This window comes from Orussus abietinus, unplaced genomic scaffold (genome assembly GCF_000612105.2).
Source record: "Orussus abietinus isolate OABI.00-Male unplaced genomic scaffold, Oabi_2.0 scaffold16, whole genome shotgun sequence".
Taxonomy (NCBI): Eukaryota; Metazoa; Arthropoda; class Insecta; order Hymenoptera; family Orussidae; genus Orussus; species Orussus abietinus.
This window is the reverse complement of record NW_019394714.1, coordinates 1,663,273-1,688,816: the sequence shown is the minus strand read 5'-3', so window position 1 is coordinate 1,688,816 and position 25,544 is coordinate 1,663,273. Positions and strand designations below refer to the sequence as shown.

Here is a 25,544-nt window from a genome sequence, read left to right as displayed (position 1 = left end):
CGCTTTCCAGCCGGAAACGACCTCGTAAAGAGCGTCCACCTGCGCGTCGGATCGAAAATCGACGATTAGGTCAAGTTAGGTTTCCGGTGGAACGACTCGGTGGCGAGATGACGATTGCAGCTCTTCGAGGTGCCATGAGAGATGATTGCGGATGATAGCAGATAATGCATACCGAGCCCAAGGAGGGCGACAGGGCGGCGCCGATCTCTTCAGCTGTCGGTCTTCGGGGTGTGCGCTGTTTCGTTTCCAGGGCCGTCCTGCAGCCGCTCGCTTTCGCGTTTTTACAAATGTCCCGGTCGTTTTAAATGTCACGGCGTCCAGTCTTTCTACAGGCCATATATGTTTTTACGCTCCCTTTTTTTTCGTATCCCAGTTCCTTGCCGGAATGACCCTCGTGCCAGTGATCTCGCTCTGAACGGACGCCAGGCGTATCATGCGAAGAGGCTCGCCGCGATATGACGTGAGTTCCCCTCTTCGGGGGGCGAATTCGGTGCCGGAGGTTTCTTGACATCCTTTTCCATCTCTTCCAGGAGAATCTAGACGAGTCCACGTCCGCCGAAGACGATTCTTACCTCTCCTCGGACCTCGACCTCCTGAACCCCAGGTGAGTCCCAGCGCCTTCGGGTATCCCAGGAAGTCGACATTTTTTCCCAAGCATTCTGGACTTTTTTGCCGTCTCTTCGAGGTCGTCCAGCAAAAAATCCAGAAATGCACTAACTCGTTGGCCCGTTTCAGGGGTCCAGGGTCCAGCTGGAGGAACTCGAAGGGCCCTTCTTGCCGCATCGATGAGGAGGTAGAGTCGACGGACCTTCTAGCTTCGTCGCCCCGGTTGACTCTTCGTCGCCCGGACTGTCCCAAGGCCACCGAGACTAAATTGCGTAAGTGATGTAAGTGTACCCCGGGGTTCTCCTCTACCGGAAGTCGGCCGGAGGATGGAGGACTTCCGGTAACGAGGCTCTGGAGGTCTGTTTCAGTGCGAGCGAAAAACACCGTTCAACGCACCGCGAGTTTGCAAAACTTCTCGGCTGAGATTTGCGCCAACAGACATGAGGTAAATATTTCAGTTAGTTTCGAACTTCTAATGCAGATATGGATATAACAAAGGTCTGGGAAACAGAGGAGGAGTAATTCCCCAAAAACGAGGTCGGGTCGAGGGATCGAGTCGGCTCACCTAGTGATAAGGGATAACACCTGATAACACCGTGTTTCCGTTTCTGCCGGGGTTTAGCATCTAGTAACTTTCGCCGAGGCGAAGTACTCGAGCGGCGAGGGGCTCGAGGGGAAGTCCTACGGTAAACTTTGGTAATTATAAAAGTTCCCCTAGGGGAGAAATTTCCAGCGCGAGCACTAAGAGCTCCGGTAAGGATAAACCGGTCTAAAACGCTTTGCTGCGCTTCAGGAAGGGAAAAGGGACCCCCAGAATTATAAAGGCGATCCGCCGGCACAGCAGAAGACGTAAGGACCCTCCTCGTCCTTTTCCTTTGCTTAATCCTGCCCTAATCTCGAGAAGGGCGCTCGATCGATCGGTATTAATCTTGCCGAATTCCTTTTCGTGCCCGGCAACAGTCGAGGATCGCTCGACCTCTCCCAAACGGGACGACAGCAAGAGCAGCGTCGTCGTCCTTTATCACGGGAAGGCCCCGACGCCTCCACCCTCTTCTCCGAGGCCTCTCGTCAGAAACTCCAAATCCGAAGGCACCGTCGTCCACGAGGCCTTTCCGGTCCGACCTATTCCGAAGGAAGTCGCCACCCAGAAGAAGGAAGAACTCAAGCAAAGGTTGGTACCCTGAAGAATGGAGCAAAGTCGGCATCCTCAGAAAAAAATTTGTATGAAGAAAATATTCTCACTCTCGATTTTACTTCTAGACCAAAGTCAGAAGAGTGGACCAGATCCGAGGTCTCGAGTCCGAAGCTCGTGCACCGACGTCGTCGAGTCGCGGCTCGAAAGTGCCGTCACTCCGGAAAGAGACAGGACCCGGTAAACGTGAACATCTTCCACGAGAGTCGGGTGGTGCGGGTGACTCCCCAGGAGCCCTGGGTCGAGCCCGACGTTCTAAAGTGTCCGTTAAAGACCTCGAAGAACCCGACCGACCGACAACGCGGCAACTGGTCGCCCATCCAGGAGAAGTGGAGATCGGACCGGAAGAACATTGGCTCTATCTACGAAAAAGAGGAGCGATGTCGCCCTGACCCAGGTCGCGGTTCGAGGCTCATGGCTAATCGCTCCAGGTTCGATCTCTAATTGCCAGGAATTTTTTACGCGAGTGCAACATTTTTTACTAGGATTTTTCTCCGTTCCAGCCGGACCAAAGAGGGAGACATCGAACAAAGGCAGTCCTGCGGCGTTCCGGCGAATTTGGAGTTCCTGGTGCAGCGTATGCAAACTCATCATAAGGGTCCGGAAGGTCGAGGTCTCTTCGAGGTGAATGCCGAGGACGCCAGGAGGGTGTTCCCTTTCCAGGCAACCCCAAGTGGTAACTTGAAGATCATTCCAAATCAGGTTTGCTACCGTTGGCCGAGCGGGGACTTCCGGTCCCCCGAGGACTCGACAGGATCGAACATACCTTCAGGTGTTCTAGGTCGTGTTCGAGTCGAAGAAGGTCAGCGTCCTCGTGGCCGACCCTAGACACACCAAAGTCAACGTCAAGGCCGAGATCAGTAGACCCGGCATCGACCTTCCAAGCTCGAATCTCGATTACCCCGACCCTGAGCTCCCGCCCTCCACCGCGGAGTATCTTCAGGTTGACCCTCAACCTTGCGCTAAAAAATTCGACCTTCTTATTTTTCCTTCTCTTTTTCGCCTTGACAGACCCAGGAGAAGTCTCGCAACGAGCAGGAGTACAGACCGAGGACTCAACCCTATCGAGTAAAGGTTCACCAGGTGGAAATGGAGCAGAACCAGACCCAATCGAACCCGGTCAGGGGACCATCGGCATCGGAAGTCCCCTTGTCCTCGTGAGCGTCCATTTGATTCCTTCCCACACTAAAAAAAAATCCCAGTTGATATTCTAGCTATTATGACCATCAGGTTGGGGTTCACCGGGGAGCAGCCCATCGACTGGAACAATATTATCCTCCCGGAGAAGACGGATCTGTATCAGGAACTGGCCAGAAGGATCACGAATTACAAGTGAATTTCGGTCTCATAATTTTTCCTGGCGTCACTTGAATTCTTATATTTTCAGGAACGCCGACTGCATCGTTCGGATCGGCCAGGACGAGTTCCACTGCCACCTCCTGGTCCTTCAGAGCTACAGCACCTTCTTCGACGAGAAGAATTGCAAGGACGTCGACCTAAGCGGGGTGAGACTCTTTTCTCGATTTTAGAAATGTCTTATTGACTGGAAACGCCACTTCGAGGACGTAAAACCTCCACCTCTGAGGAAAAGTGTAATGGTGGACTTTGATTAATGAGAGCTAGTCGAGAGAGAAGGGGAGGGACTCTTCGGTAAAAGCCCTTCATTTATAAGAATACGGAATTTTCAATTAAAATGAGTCTTATGAGAATTCCGAGACACCTCGAGTGCACCTTGACGATCGACCTTAATTGCTGTCTCTTCTTCTCAATTAATTCTCAATTATTAATGCTGAAAATTCGCTGGGCGAGGATGGAGGCGCCTCAGAGGGAACGAGTCCTTTAGCTTCAACCTCTAAACTCGTGAACCGTAATGGGTTAAAGGGCTCACCGAAGGGTTCCAAATTGAATGAAGACGAAAATTCGCAAAAGGAGGAAATTTTTCCGGGAGGGTAGCTGGACCGACCTCGATTCCTCGTGTCAGCATCCTCTCCCCCTCAGTGGCTCTTAGCCAAACGACCTTGGACTCCTTTCGACCCCTCTCGAAGCTTTGACTCTATATTTGACTCCGGTTAAGGGTTGAATGCCGCTCTCTTGAAAAACGCTTCCCACACTTCGCGAGAAAAAAATACCTCCACCTTCTCTGCCTTTGAATTCACTCGACAATCCTTTTGGACCTTGAAGAGCGACTCAGCATGGACCGAGTGAATAGAGACGCGGGCAAAAAGGTGGGAAATTCGAAGATAACTACTGTGGGAAATTCATTTTCCTGGGGATTTCTGGTTCGTCCGAATCTCCGGGAAAAATTCTAAAAGAGATTCGAGGAGACTCCCCCGCGAGCATGAAATAGAAAATTTGCATCTTTAGCTCGGATTGCGGCCCGGGGATAAAATAATGTTAAGCGAGCGTTCCCGGAAATCCCACGCCCTCGGGAACCGGGCGACAGGAATTTCCTCTGGGAAATATCTCGTTCCTCGAGGTCGCGTTTTAAAATCCCAAAAAGAGGAGGCCCGGCATACACGAGAGAGTGGATTTCAGAGCAGCGTCACTTCGAGAGCCTTCTCCATCATCTACGACTGGATGATCAGTCCCACGGTGGAGAGCTGCCACTTGCTGAGGAGAGACAACATCCTGGAGATCTTCATGGCCGCGCAGTACCTCGGCATCAAAGGCACGTTTTTTATTCCACTCTTCAAAAGACGAACTCGTCCTTCATGTTGGGCACGCGTTGAGTTCCTAGGAGAACGCTTTTCAAAAGTCTCTTGACCAACGATCGCGTCTCCTTCCTTTCCGAAGAACTCGAGGAGCAGTGCTGGGCCTTCATCGACAACGACGAGCTCTTCTCCGAAGACACGGCGTTCCTTCTGTATCTGGAGGCGAGGAAAATCGGAAACACCGCCGTGATGGAGCTGATGGTCCCCAGGATCATGAAGTTCTTCCTGATGCTGGTCGGCACGAAGGACTTCCTCGAGCTCTCCGTCGAGGAGCTCTGCCTGCTGCTGCGTTCGAACTACATCTGCGTGAACAGGCGAGAAATCGTTGATTCTGCTATTTTTTAAGTTTTGAAAAAATTCTCCTCATCTGTCCTCTTCACAAAACGTGCTCTTCGAGTGAATCCCGACTCCTGGTCGACTTGTACAGTGAAATGGACGTGCTGATGTCGGCCGTGAGATGGCTGATGTTCGACTGGGACGGGAGGAAGCAATATCTACTGGACGTCCTGAAGTGCGTGAGATTCGGCCTGATCGCCCCCTGGCAGCTGGTGGACGTGAAGAGGAACCCGGAGAATCCGGAATTCATGGAGCTGATGTCCTACCCAGAGGTCCAGAAAATGGTGGACGACGGTCTCGCGTGAGTGAAATCCAAAATTCCGCATAAATATCATTTTGGATTTTTCTAATTAAAAAACTAAAATTTCTAATTTTCCGTTATTAAATTACGAAATGTCTCTTCCGTCAGCTTCGTCATCATAAAGTACTGGTACGGGAATCAGACCGAGGACTATTATCACTGGATCGATTTGTTAGGTTTAACCGAGCCGACCAATCGAAACTGGGCCGGCGAGGACAAGGTCAGGAATCGATCATGGAGGCGCTACCGATAAGAGCTTATCATGGACGCTTTTTTCATGTACAGAGCTACGTGACGTATCGCGAATTTTTGCTATACCTGGAGGACTACCAGAGGACGAAACTGCCGGAGTTGAAGCTGCGAAAAAGTCGAGGGAAACCCGCCCCCCCGAATTCGCCACCAAAAGAGAGCCCCTCGCCCCCACCCACGAGGGGAAGAGGAAATTACTTTCAAAATCACGGCAACATGGAAGCTGCAGCCTCGGGTAGATTTTCGCCTTAAAACAGATATTCAACACATATTCAGGCGGCAGATTTATAAAATAAGGTATATAAAAAAATTTCTCGACAGGTCAAGGGGTACCGAGCAATGCTTCGAGGAACACTAAGCAACCCATGAAGGGGCAATCATCCCCCTACGTGTCGAATGGCGGTCCAGGGGGGGCGATGTCCCCGGAAATCCTCAGCGAGTACCTGAGCAACCTCGACCGAGGTTCCAAAGGGGTGAGTAGGTCGTCAGGGTGGGCGAACGACTCCAACCCTGCGAGGATGGCGCCGTGGCCGAAAAACTGAAGCGACAGGACGAAGCTCCCTTTTGAGCGGTTTTGTATAAATATTCTTTCGCATCCCTGGACGAAAGTCGGGAACGCGCGGCTGGAAATACAGAAATACAGATGAAGAGAAAATCTCCTCCAAGTGGTCCAAATTACTCCGAGTCCGATTTAAAAAATCGCGTCGCGATCATTGAGAAGGATCTCTAAGGGAGGAAGGGTTAAGGGTGGAATTCGAGTTTTGATCCGAGTAGAGCGAGGTAGACGTTGGAAGGTAAGAAAAGAACAGCCACCTCGTCGGCTGATCAGCTGTTCGGATTTTTGGGAAGAGTACGAAAGTCGGAGTCGACTTCAAGGCGAGATTTCAAGACGAGTTCCCGAAGTCTCAGAGTGCAAGGGGCTTCTCCGATGCGAATGCAATCTCGGGGTAAGCTACGTGCCTGTAAGTGGTCGCTTTTCCGCAGTGGCATGGTCTAAGGTCAGAGTTAATGCTGCTATAACTACATTTTGAAAAAAATAAATTCAAGTCAAAACTCTTGGATTTCTGGTCGACCAGATTGCAGACCTTCGATGCACTTCTTCCTATGTCACTGACTGCACCGGAGAATGGCCTCCAGCGTGCACTTACAGCGCATAACTCTTACCTTGAGATTACACCGAATCTGGGGAGAAGTCGAAGAGAGACGTTGAGGAGAAACTAGAAAATTCAAATTTTCCCTAATTTTCAGGGTCAGCGGATGGCGGGCGATGGGGAGCTAGCCAACAAGCCGGGGAACTTGGAGGCGAGACTCGGCGGGGGTGGAGGAGAAACCTTAAAAAAGATCTACAACATCACCAAGTCCGGCAGGGCGTTCGAGCTGTATCGCCCCGAAGAGCGGCCTTCGGTAAGCGTTCTCGAAGACGAGTCGCCTCTTCGGAGGAGATAATTTGCAAAGAAATCGAAATCTCTTCAGGTACCGGATTCGCACGATGGAGGAGGGAACTCGAAGGCCATCCAGGAAACCCGGTACTATCAGCAGTGGGAGACCAACGTGACCGCAAAGAGGCACAACGACGTATCCGCTCATCGACATCGGTGGGACCCGAGCTTGAATCGCAGATCCGGGAGCAACCGAAGGAAAGATCCCAAGGCCAGGTCTTCCGACGAACGCACGGAGTCGGCGAAATCCGAGGAAGAAGCGGCCACCATGATCCAAGCCACTTACAGGGGATACAAAGTCAGGAGAAAATTCGACGAGGTTGGTCGTCGAGTCCGTACCTCCTGAAGAGCTTCCCGGCAAACCTCTATATTTTTCTTTCCGTGTTTTTTTGCATTTCTACGCATTTTAGCGGCATTACCCTTATCCACGTTGTACGATTTTCTTTCATCGCCCCAGATCAGAAAGACATCCTCGGAGGAGAAGCGGAACGCGAAGAGGATGGCCGAGTTCCTGTCCATCCCGGCTGGCCAGAACCTGCCGAAGCCTCTGGAGCCCGTCAAAGTGAGCAACGGCTCGATCGGCCGAGAGAGGACCTCGAAGGAAAGGACCCAGAGTCCCAGGAAAAAAATCAGGGACTCCTCCAAAGCGAGGGCGAAGCGAGACCTTCGACAAGTCGACGACGATCAATGCAGCTCTGCCAAGGATCTGGAAGGACTTCGAGTAAGCGACTTTCCACGGTAGAGAGGGAAATCGTTTTCCCTTGGCTTACTTCGTTCTCTGAAGTTCGAGGTCTGCAAGCCGCAGCCCACGCCTAGGACCCAGAAGCTCGCTAAACCCGCGGATTCGACCCTGATGACCGCCCCGACGAACCCGGTGGAGACCTCAAAACCCATCCAGACCATCAAATCGCCAGCCTTCTTCCAGAACTGCGACGAGAGGATGAGCTACTTATCCCCATCCGACAACACCGACACCGACGACCCGTTCTCCCCTAGGATGGGGGAAAGATCCCCCGTCGACCTGCAAACAAGGGATATCGCACGTGGATATCCCAAACTGGATCCGAACTACGAGGAGGGAAAAATTTACCGAGCGACCAGCGCCTTCCAGCCCAGGCCCAGGACTCGAGATATTCCTCCCCAAACTAAATTCAAAAGACCTGCGTGAGTCCTGGGATTTTTTTATCGCCGTTCGCGTGCGGTTTTACCATTATCCTCCATTATCTCGAGAAGCGCGAGATCTGACGATCTAACTCAAAACAGCACACAGAAGATGGGTGCAAACGTCCTTATCGATGGCCCCTACTCCGAAAATTCGTTGTTCCATCCCGGAAGAGAATCCGTTTTGATCTTCGGAGGCATGGATCCCCATAAGCTCTGCGGATGCACGGGCAACACCGGAAGGGACATTTACAGGTTCAAGCCTTCCGACAACGTCTGGGAATTCATCGGCGAGATTCCGGAACCCAGACACCACCACTCGGTGGTATACCTGAGAGGACGAGTGTACCTTGTGGGTGCGTGCTTCGACCCCGAATTTCAGAAATTATAAATAGATATTCTAAATCAATTTTAGGAGGAGCTCGAAAATATTCCTTGATTCTGAATTATATAAATGATATCATAAATAAATTTCAGGAGGAGCAGACCCCAGAGAGGACGACCTGGAGAGGAAGAACGTGGTCGTCGGCACCGTATGGAGTTACGACCCCTGCTCCAGGGTCTGGTTCGAGGAGCCTGGACTGCTCACCCCGAGGAAGAACTTCGGCCTGATAGTCAGCCACGGGAAGATGTTCGCCATGGGTGGGCAAGACAAGAACGGCATGTGAGTACCCTGACAAGTTAAACTGGAGGATTCTCTCCTAAACCTTTGGAATCCGTCAGAGCACTGAGGTCAGTGGAGGCGTTCGACCCCGTCGAAAGTACTTGGCGCGAGGTGCAACCGATGTACACGGCCAGGATGGGCCCGGCGAGTGCCAAGTACCAGGACCTGATCTGGGTGGCCGGAGGGATGACGAAATCCAAGAAGGAGCCCATCTCCAAGGACGTGGAGTGCTACGATCCCCTGAAGAACCTGTAAATTCCTCCCCCCGCGGTAGCAATTTTTAATAACGATTAACGCCTCGCTATTTTCCCAGGTGGCTGAAAGTCGAGCCCCTGAAATCGCCCAGGTGCTTCGCTTCCATGCACGTCGTCGCCGAGAGTCTTTACGTCATCGGCGGCGCGAGCAAGATCTCGGAGAACGTCACCGAGAGCATCGATACGATCGACGTTTGGGACCCGAAATCCTGCTCCTGGAAGTTGCAAACGGAAATGGCCGTCCCGAGACACGGCCATTCAACGGGGTCGATCGGTAGCGATTTATCGCAACGACTTAGTTAATCGTTCCGCAAGTTGGTGGAGAAATTTCTTTTCGCTATGAATTTTCGTCGGGGATAACGACCAAGACATATAAATTCAGAATTTCACTAGGCTAGTTCGTCCACGAATTTGGGGAATAATCTGTACGCTCGGGAATTTGTACCTTTAAATTTCTCCCTCCCAGGAAATCAGTTGCTGATCATCGGCGGCGTCACGACGATGTACATGAGGACCCTGAAGAGCGTCGAATGCTACTCCTGCGAACTCGCCAAGTGGATAACCGGGGTCTCCTCTCTACCGCACGCCGTGTCCGGCCATGGTTCCGTCTCCCTTCCGCCGACGAACGTCCTCAAAGACTACTAAAACGCGAAGGAACCTTTTAAACGGTGTCGAAAAAACGGGAAAAAAATAGGCGTTTGCTCTCACGACCGGGAGCTTCGAAAACGGCTCGGTCTCGTCTCGCGGGTGACCGTCGTCCGTGCAGCTTTTATTTTGTTACATTTCATTGTTGTTTTATTACACGTTTACTCCATAGGAATCCATGGGTGTTCTTAATTGTAAAAACATTGGTAATGTTATTTAATTACTAAATTTACGCGGAAGACAACGTTGTGGGATACACATTTGGATAGAAACCGTTGCGCGGCGTCACTTTTCGAATTGGCCAGTGGCACCATCTCCCGGTGTGCCGAGGAAACTTATCATGGAGTTATCTACCGTTCAATTCGAATGATTTTATGGGTGGTGGTGCCAACTAGAACTATTTGCTTGTCCAAATATTTTACTGTGCAAGGAACTTCTAGAATATTTCTACATTCATCGGGATGACCGTGTGAAAAGTGGTTACCCCTTTACCCACCTAAATGCGCTTCTTATTGTGTACCGATTTAGTGGCAATGAGTTCTGAGATAGGTTATGTTCTATTTGAAATTGAAACAGACCGATTAACGGTGGGGTCCGGGAACAATTGTTTCTATTGAGTATGGCTGAAATCAGCCCGTTGTTAGATTAAAAGCAATTTTCCTTACATATCAGAGCCGATCGTGTAGAAATCAGTCGATCATTTAATTTTATTGATCCTTCGAATCGGACTTGGCATGTACGACCAAAAGTAGAACCCGTGAACATAACGTGTAATTTGTGAATTTTACAACACAGTATCGGTAATTTCTTTCCGAAATCAAGATTAAACTAATCGACCCGTGACAAAATGTCAGAAGATAAACAACCTGACTTACGTTTGGGACCTCATCCCGATGTTACTTATCCGATCCATGTTCAGTACTGTGGGAATTGCTCTCTTCCGATCGAGGTAACAGTTTTATTCAGGCATAACGAGGAATAATTTCAGTGTCCACGGATAATCTCATCGAGAAGTTCTTAGATTAAGCATTTTTTTTTTCATAGTACTGCGAGTATTACCCAGAATATGAAAAATGTAAACAGTGGCTTGAAAGAAATCTCCCGTCAGAATTTGAAAAGGTCAAATTAGGTATGTCTGCAATATGAATTATGTAAAGTTTATATTTGAGTAAACTTGTATTAATCATTGCTTAAATTTGATATTACCGAGAATAGTAGAAGATGGAATGACAGAAACAGGAGGTGGGGAGGACGAGAAAAAGCGACAGAAGCGGGGTGGGAAAGGAATGTTAAAATCAAGAAAGAAAGAGGATGTTCCAAAGCAAGTCACTGTGTCGAGAGCTCCTAGAGGAAAAAAGAAATCGGTTACTGTAGTGTCTGGTTTAAGTACTTTTGGTAAAAAAAATGTTCTTACATATTCCTGATGCTAAATTTCCTCTTTTTATAAATTTCTCACTTATCTCCAAGGGTATAAAACTTGCGTGATTTTAGATATTGACCTAAAGGCAGCAGCTAAATTTTTTGGAAGTAGATTTGCTTGTGGCTCAAGTGTAACAGGAGAGGATGAAATCGTTATACAAGGGGATGTTAAAGATGACTTACTTGATGTGATTCCTGAAAAATGGCCTGAGGTAAAATTATTTGTTACAAATAAATTCTATAAATGTGAGCGTACAGAAATTCAAACTTTCAAAATTTGCATTAATACATTTATTCGTGTTTCAGATCGATGAAGATTCCATAGATGATTTAGGAGATCAAAAGAGATAACAAACCAAATTGATCAATGTGCGCACAACATTATTTAACGATACACAATATACTTCCATGTTAATTACATAATGTAAATTTACATAAAATATCTCCAACAATTATCACGTGACAAATTGAAATTTCATTTCACATTTCAATTTACGTCCTAGTTTATTCCATTTGATTTATATTTTCCTCTTCTCCAAAATGATTAGAAATTGTTTGCAATAATAACTCTACTTCTTCTTCCGTCAGACGATCTTCTCGATCTTCTATAATCTGTTGCATAAAACAAGAAATGTGTTCGTTAATAAATAAAATAGATTTTGATAGTTTTAAGTGATATTAAGTCATTTTTACCAATTGAATTTCGAGTGCCGTTTTAGGACAAAGATTTAAAAGTGTTAATTTTTCACACTTTGTTAATTTAAACACCTCAACAGCTTTCAGAAAATCTCTAATTTTTTCTGGAGATTGTTTGCTACACGGCGTATCTTCTAAATATCGTATAGTCTGATAAGTTATCGTCGCAAGTTGATTCTGTGTCATTTTTTGTTTCTTCTTAGATTTCATGCCTTGAAGAATTTCCAATACTTCATAATTACTTAAATAGGCAGAACAGTCTTTTAACCTACAAAAATATTGATATATCATAAATCATCAACCCTCACACATAGCCATAAGCATATGCGGGTGATTCACTTACACTTCCATTATAATTTAAGTCCTATTTTTATACTGTTGGTAAAAGATGTTAAAAAATGTTAAAGTATGTTTCTTATCATAGAGTTATGAGGAGGGTCCCTGAGCTAGCCGCCACTGGCAGGTATCAGGTGGCCAAATTCTCCACCGAGGGCAGCACAGACAGTGATCGTGAGAGATGTCAATTGGTAACAAATTCTGTGAAATTTTCACACAAGGATTTTAAAAGCTTCCTGACAAGTGTGAACATAAGCAGCACAAGTATAAAGTTCTAAATTACAGGTACAGATTTTGAATTTAACACGTAGATGTTTTGTTACGCACTTGAAAACATTTCCTGAGGATTCTAACCTCAAGCGGGAAACTTCATTTGACATGAAAAATTACCTTGGCTTGTACTTCCTCAATCACACTACAAACTGAAAATAAGTGCAATTTATCGTACGCGTTGATGAATTAATACTGCTTTCAGTATGGCAGATATTCGCTTATTGGAAGAAAGAGTCGAGGCTCTGGAACGTCAGATTTATGGTCTCGACAAAACTCCAACATTGGAAGAATTCCCATCGACGACCCCTATTGTGGACAGCGTTTTCCATACAAATACGGTAATCTTATCTGCCTTATCTGGGAGAGAAAAAGCAAATGCCATGGTGAAAAGACTATCGGAACTAAATTCTTATCTGGATCCAGATTGCGAGGAAATAAGTTTACAAACTGACGCAAAACTAGAATTAATTCTGGCTATGGAGTATGAAATTAAGGAGAATGTTTGTTTGCTCGAGAAACTCCAGGAATTATTACCCGCATTAGAGACGGATCGAATTCGAGATTTGCCTGAACTAAATGATAAACTTAATACTTTAACTCTCTTGTACCTTAAAGAGTATGAAAAGACAGAAGCTATAAATGATAAGATTAGAGACTTTATTGCAAAATACAATGCTATCATAAGAAGCATCGCATTGGCTTTTTTTAAAGCAGACGCCACTCTAACGGCATTGGAGGTAGCTGCAGCTCCTAAAAAACAACTTGATTAAATTTTAGTATGAAACTTGAAAGTAATAAAATAAGGAAGTATTGTGTAATAATCACATATATATATGTATTGTTTCGACCTTGTATAAAAATACTACACTTCCGTCAGAAGATACGTTTACGTGTACATATATATTCGGTATCATAACATAACAATATATCTCATTGTAATAGTCGTACAGTGTATATACATTTATTCTACGTATCGCTATATCCTAGTACCACTGTTCGATCCAGAAATCCTTGCACAGGATTTCTCAGACAAATTATCATAGCGAACATTGACACTTAAACAGGGCTCCATTAATTTGCAACCGTGCTTACGCGTAATTCGGAATGAACCCATATCGTACTCCGAGGAGTTAATCGTTCAATTTAGATTTCACATTTTTCGAAGCACCTTAACTAACTTGTTCGATTTTTTACAATGCCATTGTTACATAAAATCTACACGCAACGCGCGCGCAAGTTAAATGGAGTACTTCCATAAAAAACGTAGCAAGTTAGGTGGTACTTAAATCGATAATTAAATGTGCAATAATACATCCTTTAGACCGTATCAAACAGGTGCTTTATACAATATTTACATCACATTTTCTTAGACTTAGACTGGTCGGAGCAAAATAATGTCTGACGTTCAGGTAAAATAACATCCGCGACGATTCGCCTTAGATGAACTAATCTTTTTCAATCGACAAATTTAATTTCACATACCTGAACATCGCGTAGGCTGAATTAAATCCATTTACAAATTTCTCTTCAACATTAGTAACAAATCGAACGCGAGTGACCGCAATTGCCACTCTACGTCCCGATTGCCTGATCGTCATCGAACGAAAATCTTTGACTGGAAGAACAAGAAACGTCAAAGGGGTGGACTATGACGACGAGGCAAACGGCATAAGAAGAATAGACAGATATGTCACGGAGTTTTTCGGGATATCCTCAAGGTCCTCCTGGAACTCCGAGATGCCTTCCTCGAACTCCTCCTTCGAGCTCCGTCCCATCTTCCCTAGCACTTCCTATGGAACGCCGCTCGGACCGATGAAACTTAATCTTAAACTTGAACTTGGAAGGCAGGAACGGAATGCCTCAACCAAGGAAGAGCCGGCACCAGGCTGGAATATATCGCAGGGTGTCCTCGAGAACATCTGCTGTGATGACTGAGAAGGCCCTGAATTTCCCACCTGCCGGACTCGCTGATGCACATCAAAGGAGCCCCTTCGTCATTCTGGAAATAGAAAAATGAAAATCATTAAACGAGCACGTCCAACCGTTACCTGGACAAAAATCATGAACATACGTAGCAAGGACCCTTATCCGTGTCGGTGAACCTCGCGCAAATGTTGTCCTTCGTGATAAATCCTGCATAATGACTCGTTGCGTTACATTCGGCCGAATCGTACGTAGGTACCGGGAGGAACTTGAGATATTGCCGAAGATTGACTTCGCCATTCATGGGGAAGCCCCAACCAGCCGTGACGCACAGTTGCCTTGGCTGAAGAGGAAATTAGTAGAAGTTGGCGTCATACATATATTAATGACTAAAGTACCGATGTAGGAAAGCGAAGACCAGAAGCAGCCATCGAGTACCTGGAAGGGACGGTTCGGCAAGCAGACGGCACTGACGTTCCTGGAGAAAATTAGGGGCTCGGCGAGTTCTACCAGGGCGATGTCGTCGTTGTAGAGGAACTGGTTGTATTTCACCTGGGGGTAGGGGATGATGTTCTTAACCTGATGTGGCTTTTGTAAGTCGCTGCCGGTGAAGAGCTGCCAGCCGGTGGTCTGCCGGTACCTGCATATGGTTCGATGAGAAGTCGGGGTCCTGGAGAAGAGGTCTTCTTTCGGTACTTACCTGTGAATGCAGGAATAGCTGGCGAGGGCGTGCAGAGGCCCCAAGACACTCGCAGTGCACGCGGCCCCGTGTTTTGGTTCCTTAAGGAGAGCCACGCTGGACCACTGACCCTCTTCGGCAGGAGTCCCTCCTACTAGCCTGGCCGTGGGTCCCTCTGCGTAGTGAGATCCGCAAGGGAACTCTTGACAGGACACCTCTACGATCTTGCCCGATGGACACGCTTCCACGGGCTCCAGGTTTCTGACGAGAGGAATCCCGGGCGTCGCCCCGGCCCTCAGTCTCAGGAACTGGGGACTTTCTTCCGGAGCAAGCGACCTTGTCATCACCGAAAAGGAGTACCCCAGGGCTCGACAATACGCGTCGCTGAACTCCTTTGTCCAGTCATCGGAGCAGACCGAACGTCTCTCCCCAAAGGGCATCCTGAAAATGGTGACATCCTTCGTTTTTCAAAAAATCAAACAACTTCGACAGAGGAAGCTGGTCTTGATCCTGGCCTTACAAATGTTTTTCTTCTTACACTTTTTGCAAAACCAAGATCGGTCCGGCTCGTCGATACTTTTTAGCTTCGGTCTTACTTTATCCTCAACACCGTCGCCCTGGCGGTTGGCTCCTCGTCGCCGATGCCTTCGTCCTGTTTCTCCATGTCCGTGGAGTCGTTTCTCCAGGTGGTGACGTTCGCGACGAGGCAGTCCCATTCGTCGGATCGGTCCGGACAGTGCTCGAACCCATCGCAGACTTGGTCCAGAGGCACGCAGCCTCCGGTCTGGCACTTGAACTGATCTAGGGCGCAGTCGCAGAGCTTTTCGTCCTCGCCTTGGGAGCACTCGGGAACTCCATTGCAGTGCCAGGTTTGGGGAATGCACCACTTTTCTGTGGGACAGAGGTACTCGTCGTTGCCGCAGCTCTCCGCACAGGAGTACTCGTCGCGGTGGTCCTCGCAATCGGGACGACCGTCGCATTGCCACAACACGGGGATGCACCGACCTGTGGATCGGAAGTGGGACTTGAGTCAGGCGGAAGCATCTTCTCGAGATAAAAATTAAATTTCCACGTATCGGACCATTTTTCACTCATTCGAATACTCACCGTTGGGACATCGGAACTCATCGAACTGACACTTCCAGTTTTGGCAGTCCTTCTCGTCGCTGCCGTCGTCGCAGTCGATGATTCCGTTGCAGACTAGATGCCTTCGAAGACACTGTCCACTGGCACACTGGAAATTCCCTGGACATCCTTCCTCCTCGCAGTTCCATTCATCCGACCCATCGGAACAGTCGTTCTCCGAGTCGCACTTGTCGGAAAGGTTGACGCAGTAAGCTCCTTCCCTGGAGGTTCCATTCACGCACTGAAACTGACCCGTCGTGCATTTGGAGAACACCAGACCTGGGATCTTCCGAAGGATGTCATCAGGGTCGGCGATACTTTCGGAGTCTTCCGATCTTGCCTTGGAAATCACTCCCATCGATACCCCTTGCTCTTCGGCATCTCTCATTTCCTGAACTTCAATGGATGCCTGCGGCTCCTCGGCCGTCTTGCTCTCTGCGGGAACCTCGGAAGTAGACGTTGAGGTGGAGGACTCCTCGGCATCCGCCCTCTTCGTGGTTCCCTCGGATGAAGAAGACGCGGAGATCAAGGGCGTCGTTACCTCCGGAGGATCATCTGAAGATTTTTTCTCAAGTTCTTCCGAGGACGTCGAGATCCTATTAGGAAGAAGAGTGGTCATCATCTTCGCGTCCTCTTCGTCAATCTCTTCGGATACGGGGATGAACGTAGGGTACTTCCGCGTGGTGGATGTGTCTTCAAGGGTGTCGTTTCCCTTTTCGTTATCTTCGAATTTTCGAACCTCCACTTTTTCGAGCTCTGAAGTCACTTCCGGGATTTTTGGTTCCGAAGTCGAGGAAGCGTCGGTCCCCTCTTCGGGGCTGTTCGTCGACGTTGAGTCGACCTTCGTGAAATTCTCTTTTTCCTCCTGGATATTCATCGTCCCGAGAGTCGTGCTCTCTCGAATGATCCCCTCTTCATCGTCCAGGTTCAGCTCCTTCTCTTTCTTGTACTTATACTTGTCGAGGGGTTTTTTTTCCACCGTCTTCTTCTTCGCCTCCTGACTCTTCTCCAACGGGATCACTCGCAAGTCCTCTTCCTGGGACTCGTCCAGCTCCGTGCTCGACCTCGTCCTGTCCGTCGTGGAGAACAGAGTTTTGTAGTCGAATTCCAGAGGCTCCATGTCGTCGATGAGATCCTCGGAAACGGGCCTGATGTCCTCCGTCGTCGTGGTCGTGTCCGAAGTGCTCGTCCAACCTTTGCTCCCATTTTCTACGGACGACATTATCGTAGACTCGCTTTCTGGACTCATCGTTGCGTCGTCTATCATTTCGTCATCTTCATTCGGCTTCTCCTTTTTCTTCTCTTCTCTCATTCCACTCGTGACGTTTTCAGTTTCGAGATCCTCTTCAACCTTCGTCTCGACGACGACGGCAGAGCTGGCGACGTTCTCCTCGGTAGTCGATTTTTCGCTCACTTCTGCACCTTTAGGTTCGTTATTACCTGTGTTTTCTTCATTTTTAGAAGAAGTTCCTGATTCTCCTTCGGTGGCATTACGCTTTCCATCCTCGACAATACTGGAAGTTGAAGAGGAACCCGAAGAGGCATCGCTCTCGGTCTGCAGCTCGTCGGGTAAAATGGGGACCTGCGCCGTGGTCTTACTTTCGATCACGGAGGTCTGCGTAGTTATCGTTGAAGAATTTATTTCCGTAGTTTCCGACTCCACCAATGTCTTCTCTGTTAGATCCGAAGACATTTCCGACGAGGATTCCGTCACAGTGGGCACTGCCGTGAAGATCTCCTGCTGGATCTCGATGGGCAGGATTGGGATCTCGGTTGTCAGCTTCGGATCCTCCATTTTCACCTCCAAGCCTGTTTCCTGAGTTCCGTTGACCGATGTCACATTGATAATGGACTCTTTTTCTTCGGGGTGTACGGAAATCTCCGATGTCGACGAGTTCGTCTCCATAACCAGCGTCGAAGTCTCCGGAGTCCCCGGGAAACTCGTCACGCTTTCGGTGCCATTTTGGTCCCCACTCTTCGGAGCCGAATTTTCAGTCCGATGTTCAACTTCTTCGTCGACATCTTCGCGATGTTCAACCTTTGCACTCTCGTTTTTACTCCCACTTCCGACCTCGAAGAGATTCTCCACGTGGTGGAACTCCTTCGATGAATTATCATCTGCAATGTCGTTGTACTGGTCCTCCAACGTGTTCTCTGCCGATTTCTTCAGCTTCTCCTCAACACTTCGCACCTCTTCGGGTTCTCTGGTCGTCGCCTCGGTGGTCGCACTCGTGACCCTTACATCCTCTGTAGACGTCCTGGGAATTTCGCTCTTTGTGGTTTCCTTTTCAGGTTCTTCGCCATGCTCCACGGGCGCCGGTTCTCCACCCAGAGGAATCACCTTCAGTTTCTCGTCATCCTTGTCATCATCCGGTGAATTAACTTCCTCGCTCGTATTTCGCCCTGGAGTGAGATTGTCGGTTACCCCAGGATGTTGAGTGACATTTTCCGCCACTTCTTCAGGGTCCTTGGGACCAGAACTTTGATCTTCTGATTTAACCTCGCTGGTCTCGTTTACCTCTTTAAGATCTCCCAAACTCGAATTTTGCGACTCGGTGACGCCTTCATTTTCTTTCAGTTCACTTCCAGGGAGAACATTCTGACTCTTCAGGGTATCCACGTGGACCTCGTTATCCAAGTCAGGACTTTTCCAGATCATCGTGGTCTCCTCGGTGATGGTCTTTTCGGGACTCTGAGTGATCACGTCTTCGACGTGGCCTTCGAACGGATTCGGCACGTCCTGCTCGTCCTTGTCCAGTCGTGGGGCCTTCTTCGGGGTCTCCTCTCGATGGACATCCGGTAGGAAGGGCGACATGTCTTCCACGTGCTTTTCATCGGGAATATCCACCTTCTCGGTCGTCGCTTCGTACCACTTTCCTGAAGAGTCAGGAGGAACTTGGACACTCTTAGTTTTTTCTTTCTCTTCGATAACCTCTTCATCCTTTGACGCATTTATATCAGCACCAGGAACCAATTCGTCCACATTCGTCAGGGTGTCCGTTGAATTTTCTTCCGAGTTCTCTGCCGAATTTTCTTGCACGAGGACATGTTCCGTCAACGTCTCGCTCGATTCTTCATCTTTTTTCGGTTTTTCGTCCTTTTCGATCGTTTCTGACTGACTTTTGCCACTCTCTTCAGGAGTGAGCTGGGGTATCGTTTCGAATGCTTCGTCCGAAGAAGCTCCTGGGGTTGGTCCCTGTTTCTCTGGCTCGGTTCCATTCTCCGTTGAATCTATCAGAGGCTCTACGTTATCCGCGATATTTTTCGGCAGTTTCGGGAAAACTGTCGTTGGCATGTGCTCGATGACGTTCGAGTCGTTCTGGTCTTGCGACTTCATCCTCGATGGCGCCGTGTCGTTGGTCTCCTAGAAAACGATAAAAAAAAAAATTATTTTTCTCGCCTCGAAAATAATAGAACATATTTTTAATAAATCACCATTAAATCCATTTTGGTGGCGGAATCGGACGGGAGCTGAGATTCGATTTTCGATTCCGATTCCGTCGTCTCTTCGGATTTTTTCCTCGCCTCCTCGGTAGCTGCGTCGACATTTTGCCCGACTTTTTCGAGGAGCGATTCGGTCGCGTCGTCCAGCTTGTGAGTTGCGTTCGAGTTGGAACTTTCGGGCGATTTTTCCAAAAGATTTTCTACGATGGTGTCCTTTTCCACTTCAGGCTGAACCATGGGCGTTGTAGACGGCTCTTCAACATTTGGATCGCTCTCTTCAGAGTTCACTTCGGGGTGAACGGTGTTGGCTATTCCCGATTTTTCGTCTTTGGATTCGTCGAATTCATCATTAGGCATTGCAAAATCAGTAGCAACAATGGATGGAATTGTTGTCCCCTCGGAAGAGGACAGGGGGATCACCGTTGCAGGTGCATCTTCGGTTGTCGATTCCGTTGGGCTGCCTAAAATAAAATCGTGAATGATTTTTCTACGCCTTTATTTTATTTAACGCAAAATTTTACCGAGTTTATTCACCTGTCGTTTCAGGTGAAGATTCCATTTCTGGCCTCAAATCGATCGGAACTGCGAAATCAGATGTCGTATTCGGAGTCGGTGATACAAATTTGGAGTCATCTAATATTTTGTCTTCCTCCTGAGCATCATTGGAGATTTTTGTCGAATTTTCGGACGTCATCGAGGTCTCGGATGATGGTCCCAAATCGGCAGGATTTAAAACAGCTTCCATCGAAATGCTGGATTCGGTCGATGACTGTGCCGATGACGAATGCGATTCCGTGGTTATTTGATGATTATCAGACATATTGCGAGTATTCGAATCATCGACACTTTCGGGCTCTATTTTGGGAATGATAGAATGATCAGGTTCAATTTGTGCGGTCTCCGTAGATGGTTCGGGTTCTGCTTTTGGTTCCAATGAAGACTCGGACGATGTGGAGTGGGTCTCTTCGGGGTTCATCGAGGGTTTGGATTCGGTTACAGGTTCCATGGATATCATTTTCGTTTCGGAGTCTGCCGATGGTGCAGGTTCAGGAGATGGCACTGGTTCGGTGGATGGTTCAGGTTCGGCGGATGGTTCAGGTGCAGAGGAAGGTTCAGGCTCTGCGGATGGTTCCGTTTCAGCAGCTGGTTCGGGCTCTGGGGGTGGTGTTGGTTCGGCAGGTGGTTCAGGTGAGGATAATGGTGCAGGTTCGGTAGGCGGTTCAGATGAGGGTGATGGTGTAGGTTCGGGTTCGACTGAAGGCGCAGGTTCGGCAGCTGGTTCAGGCTCTGAGGATGGTTCCTCTGCTGGCTTAGGCTCGGCAGGTAATTCTGGTTCAACGGATGGTTCTGGTTCAACGGATGGTTCTGGTTCAGCGGATGGTTCAGGCTCGGCAGATGGTTCAGGCTCCGCAGATGGTTCAGGCTCAGCGGACGGTTCAGGCTCAGCGGATGGTTCAGGTTCCGCAGCCGACTTGGGTTCAGCAGGTTCAACAGGTTCCGCAGGAATAGACCCTACATGATGATGCCGATCCCCATCAAACACGGACCCAGGTTCATCGCGTTCCTCAGAATGCCGATGAATCCAGTGATCCGAGTGCAGAGGATCAAAGGCATCCGGACTCCTGCTCCTACCCTGCACCATCTCTTCCATGGACTCCGTGCTCGACTCCGACAAGACCTCCTCCATGTCGACGTTACTCAAGTCGTTCTCGTCCCGGCACATCTTCCCCGATCCGTCTAACAGCTTCCCAGCGGAACAGGTGCATACGAACGACCCCGAAGAATAGTCAAATTGGCACCCATCCGAGCAGCCGAGTTTCCCTTGTTCGCACTCATCGGACAAATTTCCAACATGTAGTCCACTGGAGCGATACCTCCCGACCATGTTGTCGTTCCTCTTCAGCATCTCCTCGATGCTCTTCTTGGCCTCTTCGGGGCTCGGGACCGGCGGGTGACTTATCCTAAACCTGACCTCCCCGTTTTCATCGATGGCGTACACCTTGACCACGGTGTCCATGTGTTCATCGGTCTTTAGCATGTTCTTCAGGTTCCCCTCTATCTCGGCGGAGACGTCCCTGTACACCCTCGACTTGGGGTCCGCCAGTTCGGCCGTCCATCGAAGGTCGTCCAGCCTGATCGTCCCATCCAGGGCCATGGGAACGGTCGCATAAATCGACTCGTCCGTCGTCGGCCATGGAGGGAAACTGGACGTCTCTGGAGGAGGACTCGAGGGGGGATTCTTCATGTACCCTTGACTTCCGGCGGTTAGCACGTCGCCCAGCTGACGCGAACTCGCGTGGTCCTCGTTGTTGTCCAGGGGTTGGGAAGCTTCTTGGGTCAGGATGACGCCGGCTGAAAAAATTGGTCGTTACTTCACGTGCCATTTCTCTTTACTTATTTATTCAATGCATGTCGAGGTCTTTGCGGAACTCGTCAAAACCGAAGTCGACCTACTCGCAGCCAAGATGGCGATGACGACGGCGACGGCCAGCACCAGGAGCCCGAATCCCCAGCACGCCATCCTCCTCCAGTAGGAACTCCTGGACCTCTTGTCCTTGGTGACGTAGAGCTTCTCGCCCCTGAAACAGAAAGGACGACCTGTCGAGTCGAGTCCTGGGGAACGGTCGCTTCCAAAGCGGTTTGTACAGCGCTAGGTGACGAGTTACAGCGACGGGGTTAGAAGCTCCCCTTGTGGAATCAGACACCTTAGTAAGAGGCCTCCTCCTTCTATCTCTAGGTAAGCCGAAAGCACGTCGGAGTCCTTTACAAGGGGCGCCGACCGGAAGCTCCGCAGACCTTCGGCGGGACCGGGGGACCCCGAAGACGCCCCGCGACCCTGAAGTCGCGCCGCGACTTCGGGGAGGAAAGCGAGTTAGTGCGCGTTCCTGGACCAGCTCGAGCATCCTTCTCTCCCGCCATGTCGATAGGACTAATCCTGGCTCAGTACCTGAGGGCTGTCAGCCAGTGGGAATAGTCAACCAGTCCTGCCGTAGGGTCCCTCAGGCTGAGTCCTTCCCGGCCGACCCCTGGGCCCAAATCAAAACGGACCCCGGCCACCGTGGTCTCGACCTCCGCCTCGGGACCTCTGCTATAGGGTTATGGGGTGAACGACGTCGCTTCTCTAGGTTATTTGGCGACTTCTCCTCGCCCTTTCGACATCGTCTTCGAGGCCGATTACGCCCTCTCCTCGCCCTGTTCGACCGTTTCGACCGAGCCCTCCCCGCCAGCGATCGCAATTTTATACGATTCTTCAAACCTACCGTACGCGTCCTGTCTCTTTATGCCTCTTCGTGTTCTCGATTTTACGGCCCTCGACGCCCCGACTTCCCGAGTTTCGACAAGGATCGCCATCTTGGACGGCTCCGGACGTTGCGACATTTTCGTTTCGTCAGATCTCGCCTGCCTATTATTTTCCCATTTCGATTTCGAGGCCTGATAACGGAGACTTTTGAAACGCGATATAATTGATCCTTGGGTCGAAGCAATCGTTGACATTTCGCAAAGACCGGCGACGTTTCGGGTTTCCCGCTCGTTGCGTCCTCTTTTCGTTCGCCTTCGAAGTTGCACTTATGCGTGCTCGACCTTTCGGCGATTGTTCTTCTCGCTTTTGTCAAGAGAAGGTGAAAATTCCGAAGATTCTATCCCTCGAAGATCGGGAAAATTTCTGAAGCTCGGAAGAGCGATGAGAATTTTTTTTTTTTAATTTTGAAAGACATATTACCGCGTTCCGGAATCATTCGAAGATGGCGGACGAGCCTTCGTAATTATTATCCGCGCCGTTTATAAATGATTGTACGCGATTTACGCGGCCATTCTCGAAGTAAGAGGGAAAACGTCGACCCACGTCGCGCGTCAACTTTCTGGTTATTTAACATGGTAAGTGACGTGCAATTATATGCCAATTGTCCGACCAATCATCGTAGTCAGGTGAAAACGGGCGGAACAGGAGTGGCTTCTAACGAACTAATGGATGGCCGATCGACGAGGTATTCTTTACCACTTTTCTTGACAAGAGATACGTCCGGTCGGGTCAACGCCATTTTTGGGACGAGCGGGAAAATTTCGGAAAATCCTAATTAAGGCGCAAAATATCCTTCGTTTCAAGGATTTCCTGGTGGAGAGTTCACCGGGGAATTGCGAGGCTCGACGAAACGGTCATTCCACGGCGAATTAAGTTACCTGACCTGTGACCTCGAGTGATCGTCCGACACCGTTAGAGGTACCATGTGACGACGGGTATCGCTCGGAGAACAACGAATGGACGGAGGCATTGTACGCCGCTCGTTATCACGAAGTCGTGTACAGTTCCCGTTATCCGTTTCATGGTGGTTTCCGGCGAGTTATCACGTGACATTGGGAACTCTAATGGAGAAAGCCAATCGCGAAAAGTGGACGAGGAACGACGAGCGAGAATGTCTGGGGACAAGTTGCAAAACCACGCGACCTCGAAGTCGTGAAATTAGGAGGGGCCCTAAATTTTCTTGATATTAAGTTTTCACGAACGTGAAAAAACTAGAAATGGAAAAAATGTAATTTCAAGAGTGTCGAGATCTTCCTCGGAGCTTCCACGTTCACGTGGAATGAACGTCAAACGATTCGGTGCCCTCGGTTCGGGGAAAAGGGTGAAAAAGCCACTTTTGTATCACCTTAACGCGGGAACTCGTTCTCGTTACTCGCGAGGGACCGAGAGGAGGCGGCGCTGGCGAACGGTACCCGGCGAACGTTAAGAGGAGCGAAGGCGGAAGAGAGAAGACGGGAGAGAAGAGAAGAGAAGAGGAGGCGAACGAGACCAGTTCCCTCGGGAGCCGGCGAAGTTACCTGATGTACTTCCGATGCTCGTTCACCGGGACGAAGTACTCCTCGTAGGGGTCGGAAGGCACCTCGCAGGCCTCCTGGCCCTTGGCCTGCAGGTTCCCCGTGTAGGGCCTCATCGAGACCAGCTCCAGGTTCACGGCCTCGACCTGCTCCTTCTTGCTGTCTGCGAAATTCAAGATCCGGCTCAGCGAGGCGCTCTTCGGGGTGAGGGTGGAGGAAACCACGTTATGAAATTACCATTTGGCACGCTGACGACGCTGCTGTTGAGGAAGCTGGCGTCGTTGTTGCCGTTGCCGTTAACACCATTGAGCTTGGGGGTCGCCGAGTTCTTCTCCGAGCCGTCCGCCGGCAGCTCTATCCTGGTTTCCGACTTGTATCGCGGCTCCGGAGAGGTCCTGACCGGCTCCACGTAGTGCTGGGACACGAAGGACTGCCGGTGATCGGCGTCGTCCTTGGGGGTAGCTTCGGGGGCCGAATTGCCCCCGTTCTCCAGGGTCACCTGTCCGTTCCCGGGACTCTCGTCCTTACTCGAGACCACGTTCTCCGTGGTCGGTCCCACCGACTCGTCGCTCGTGAACGCCGGGTTGTCCGTGCCACCCTCGTCCTCGGCCATTTTCAAGGCTTATCAGGCCTCGGGGGTCCCGCTCGACTGTCGACTCTCACCTGGCCTGGCCGAGTGTGTCATGCGGTCTCGATTCTGAAAGCAAATCGAAAATGACGAACCTGGTTCACCCCATCCGCGCGGAAAGAGACTCGGGCGAGACCGAGTTCCGCGCCAAGCCCACCATTGAGTCCATCAACGAAACTCGGCAGGACTTCGCGTCAAATAATTATTTATAAATCCGTGTAAGCACGCGTAACCGCGAAACGCTCGCCTAGTCGTTATCTGCGAATATCGGAATTACGTTACATCGAGAATTGAAGTTTCTTCGGGAAACCAAGGATCTCCGCGCCACGTAACGCGGCGAAACGCGGGTGAAACCTTTCGAAAGTCTAAATTCGTCCGGTGCAGACGGTGTTTTGCCGCGGCATTTTTTTCCCTCCGAGTCCTTTCCTCTTTTTTCCTGGCGGTTCCCGGCGGAGGCAATAAACCCGGGATCCGGGACAGGAAAGAGACGAAGCGGAGCCCTTGGGGGGCCCGCCCATGGAAGCGTCCTGGGACCGAACTCGTCCAGACGGAGCCGATCGCCCACTTGTGCACCTCCTTCCTCTCCGAGTGCTCCCGCGACTTCCACACTCCTTGTCCAGGGTTAAGCGTATTCGCGAATGCAGTTAC

At 49.6% G+C, this 25,544-nt stretch overlaps 5 protein-coding genes across 6 annotated transcripts; 3 read left to right on the top strand and 2 right to left on the bottom strand.

Moving 5' to 3' along the window:
- Positions 1–1,023: 1,023 nt before the first annotated feature.
- On the top strand, positions 1,024–9,621 carry LOC105696745. 2 transcript variants are annotated; one of them, XM_023433104.1, is made up of 25 exons: positions 1,024–1,051; positions 1,229–1,302; positions 1,400–1,455; positions 1,567–1,777; positions 1,867–2,229; positions 2,302–2,500; positions 2,580–2,741; positions 2,810–2,955; positions 3,029–3,130; positions 3,186–3,303; positions 4,334–4,466; positions 4,592–4,823; positions 4,937–5,146; positions 5,255–5,366; positions 5,432–5,630; positions 5,717–5,868; positions 6,644–6,799; positions 6,869–7,153; positions 7,292–7,555; positions 7,619–7,998; positions 8,098–8,351; positions 8,473–8,659; positions 8,719–8,910; positions 8,973–9,187; positions 9,380–9,621. In XM_023433104.1, exons 5-25 carry the CDS (start codon positions 2,213–2,215, stop codon positions 9,556–9,558), a joined length of 3,894 nt encoding a protein of 1,297 aa, XP_023288872.1. In that variant the 5' UTR covers positions 1,024–1,051; positions 1,229–1,302; positions 1,400–1,455; positions 1,567–1,777; positions 1,867–2,212; the 3' UTR covers positions 9,559–9,621. The 2 variants fall into 2 exon arrangements, with proteins under 2 accessions (XP_023288872.1, XP_023288873.1); XM_023433105.1 differs by lacking the exons at positions 1,024–1,051; positions 1,229–1,302; positions 1,400–1,455; positions 1,567–1,777; positions 1,867–2,229 and having other exon boundaries at positions 2,322–2,474.
- A 437-nt stretch (positions 9,622–10,058) lies between these two features.
- LOC105696784 (density-regulated protein homolog) lies at positions 10,059–11,440 on the top strand. Its single transcript, XM_012419506.2, has 5 exons — positions 10,059–10,507; positions 10,603–10,687; positions 10,774–10,953; positions 11,050–11,189; positions 11,284–11,440. The coding sequence occupies exons 1-5, from the start codon at positions 10,406–10,408 to the stop codon at positions 11,326–11,328; spliced, it is 552 nt and encodes a 183-aa protein (XP_012274929.1). The 5' UTR covers positions 10,059–10,405; the 3' UTR covers positions 11,329–11,440.
- Positions 11,441–11,469: 29 nt separating this feature from the next.
- LOC105696785 (DNA-directed RNA polymerase III subunit RPC9) lies at positions 11,470–12,140 on the bottom strand. The gene is made up of 3 exons (XM_012419507.2): positions 12,017–12,140; positions 11,671–11,941; positions 11,470–11,589 (listed from the first exon to the last, which is right to left on the bottom strand). Exons 1-3 carry the CDS (start codon positions 12,022–12,024, stop codon positions 11,482–11,484), a joined length of 387 nt encoding a protein of 128 aa, XP_012274930.1. The 5' UTR covers positions 12,025–12,140; the 3' UTR covers positions 11,470–11,481.
- On the top strand, positions 12,141–13,225 carry LOC105696783. Its single transcript, XM_012419505.2, has 2 exons — positions 12,141–12,294; positions 12,485–13,225. Exon 2 carries the CDS (start codon positions 12,486–12,488, stop codon positions 13,050–13,052), a length of 567 nt encoding a protein of 188 aa, XP_012274928.1. The 5' UTR covers positions 12,141–12,294; position 12,485; the 3' UTR covers positions 13,053–13,225.
- On the bottom strand, positions 13,164–24,737 carry LOC105696744 (microtubule-associated protein futsch; the record flags this gene model as incomplete). Its single annotated transcript, XM_023433100.1, has 11 exons — positions 13,164–14,281; positions 14,354–14,548; positions 14,644–14,845; positions 14,906–15,325; positions 15,481–15,889; positions 15,992–19,373; positions 19,445–19,914; positions 19,988–21,805; positions 21,908–22,032; positions 24,272–24,431; positions 24,506–24,737. Coding segments are annotated over 11 exons (7,587 nt in total), but the record flags the coding sequence as incomplete, so codon positions are not given.
- Between the last annotated feature and the right edge of the window lie 807 nt (positions 24,738–25,544).

Bases quoted from the DNA above. Each gene is read 5' to 3' on its own strand.
- LOC105696745 (XM_023433104.1), top strand. The intron at 5,367-5,431 runs GTCAGGAATCGA...TTTCATGTACAG, and splicing joins ACTGGGCCGGCGAGGACAAG to AGCTACGTGACGTATCGCGA. The intron at 7,999-8,097 runs GTGAGTCCTGGG...AACTCAAAACAG, and splicing joins ACTAAATTCAAAAGACCTGC to CACACAGAAGATGGGTGCAA.
- LOC105696784 (XM_012419506.2), top strand. From the start codon at position 10,406: ATGTCAGAAGATAAACAACCTGACTTACGTTTGGGACCTCATCCCGAT. The intron at 10,954-11,049 runs GTAAAAAAAATG...GCGTGATTTTAG, and splicing joins GTCTGGTTTAAGTACTTTTG to ATATTGACCTAAAGGCAGCA. The intron at 11,190-11,283 runs GTAAAATTATTT...TTCGTGTTTCAG, and splicing joins TTCCTGAAAAATGGCCTGAG to ATCGATGAAGATTCCATAGA.
- LOC105696785 (XM_012419507.2), bottom strand. The intron at 11,590-11,670 runs GTAAAAATGACT...TTTATGCAACAG, and splicing joins CGGCACTCGAAATTCAATTG to ATTATAGAAGATCGAGAAGA.
- LOC105696783 (XM_012419505.2), top strand. From the start codon at position 12,486: ATGGCAGATATTCGCTTATTGGAAGAAAGAGTCGAGGCTCTGGAACGT.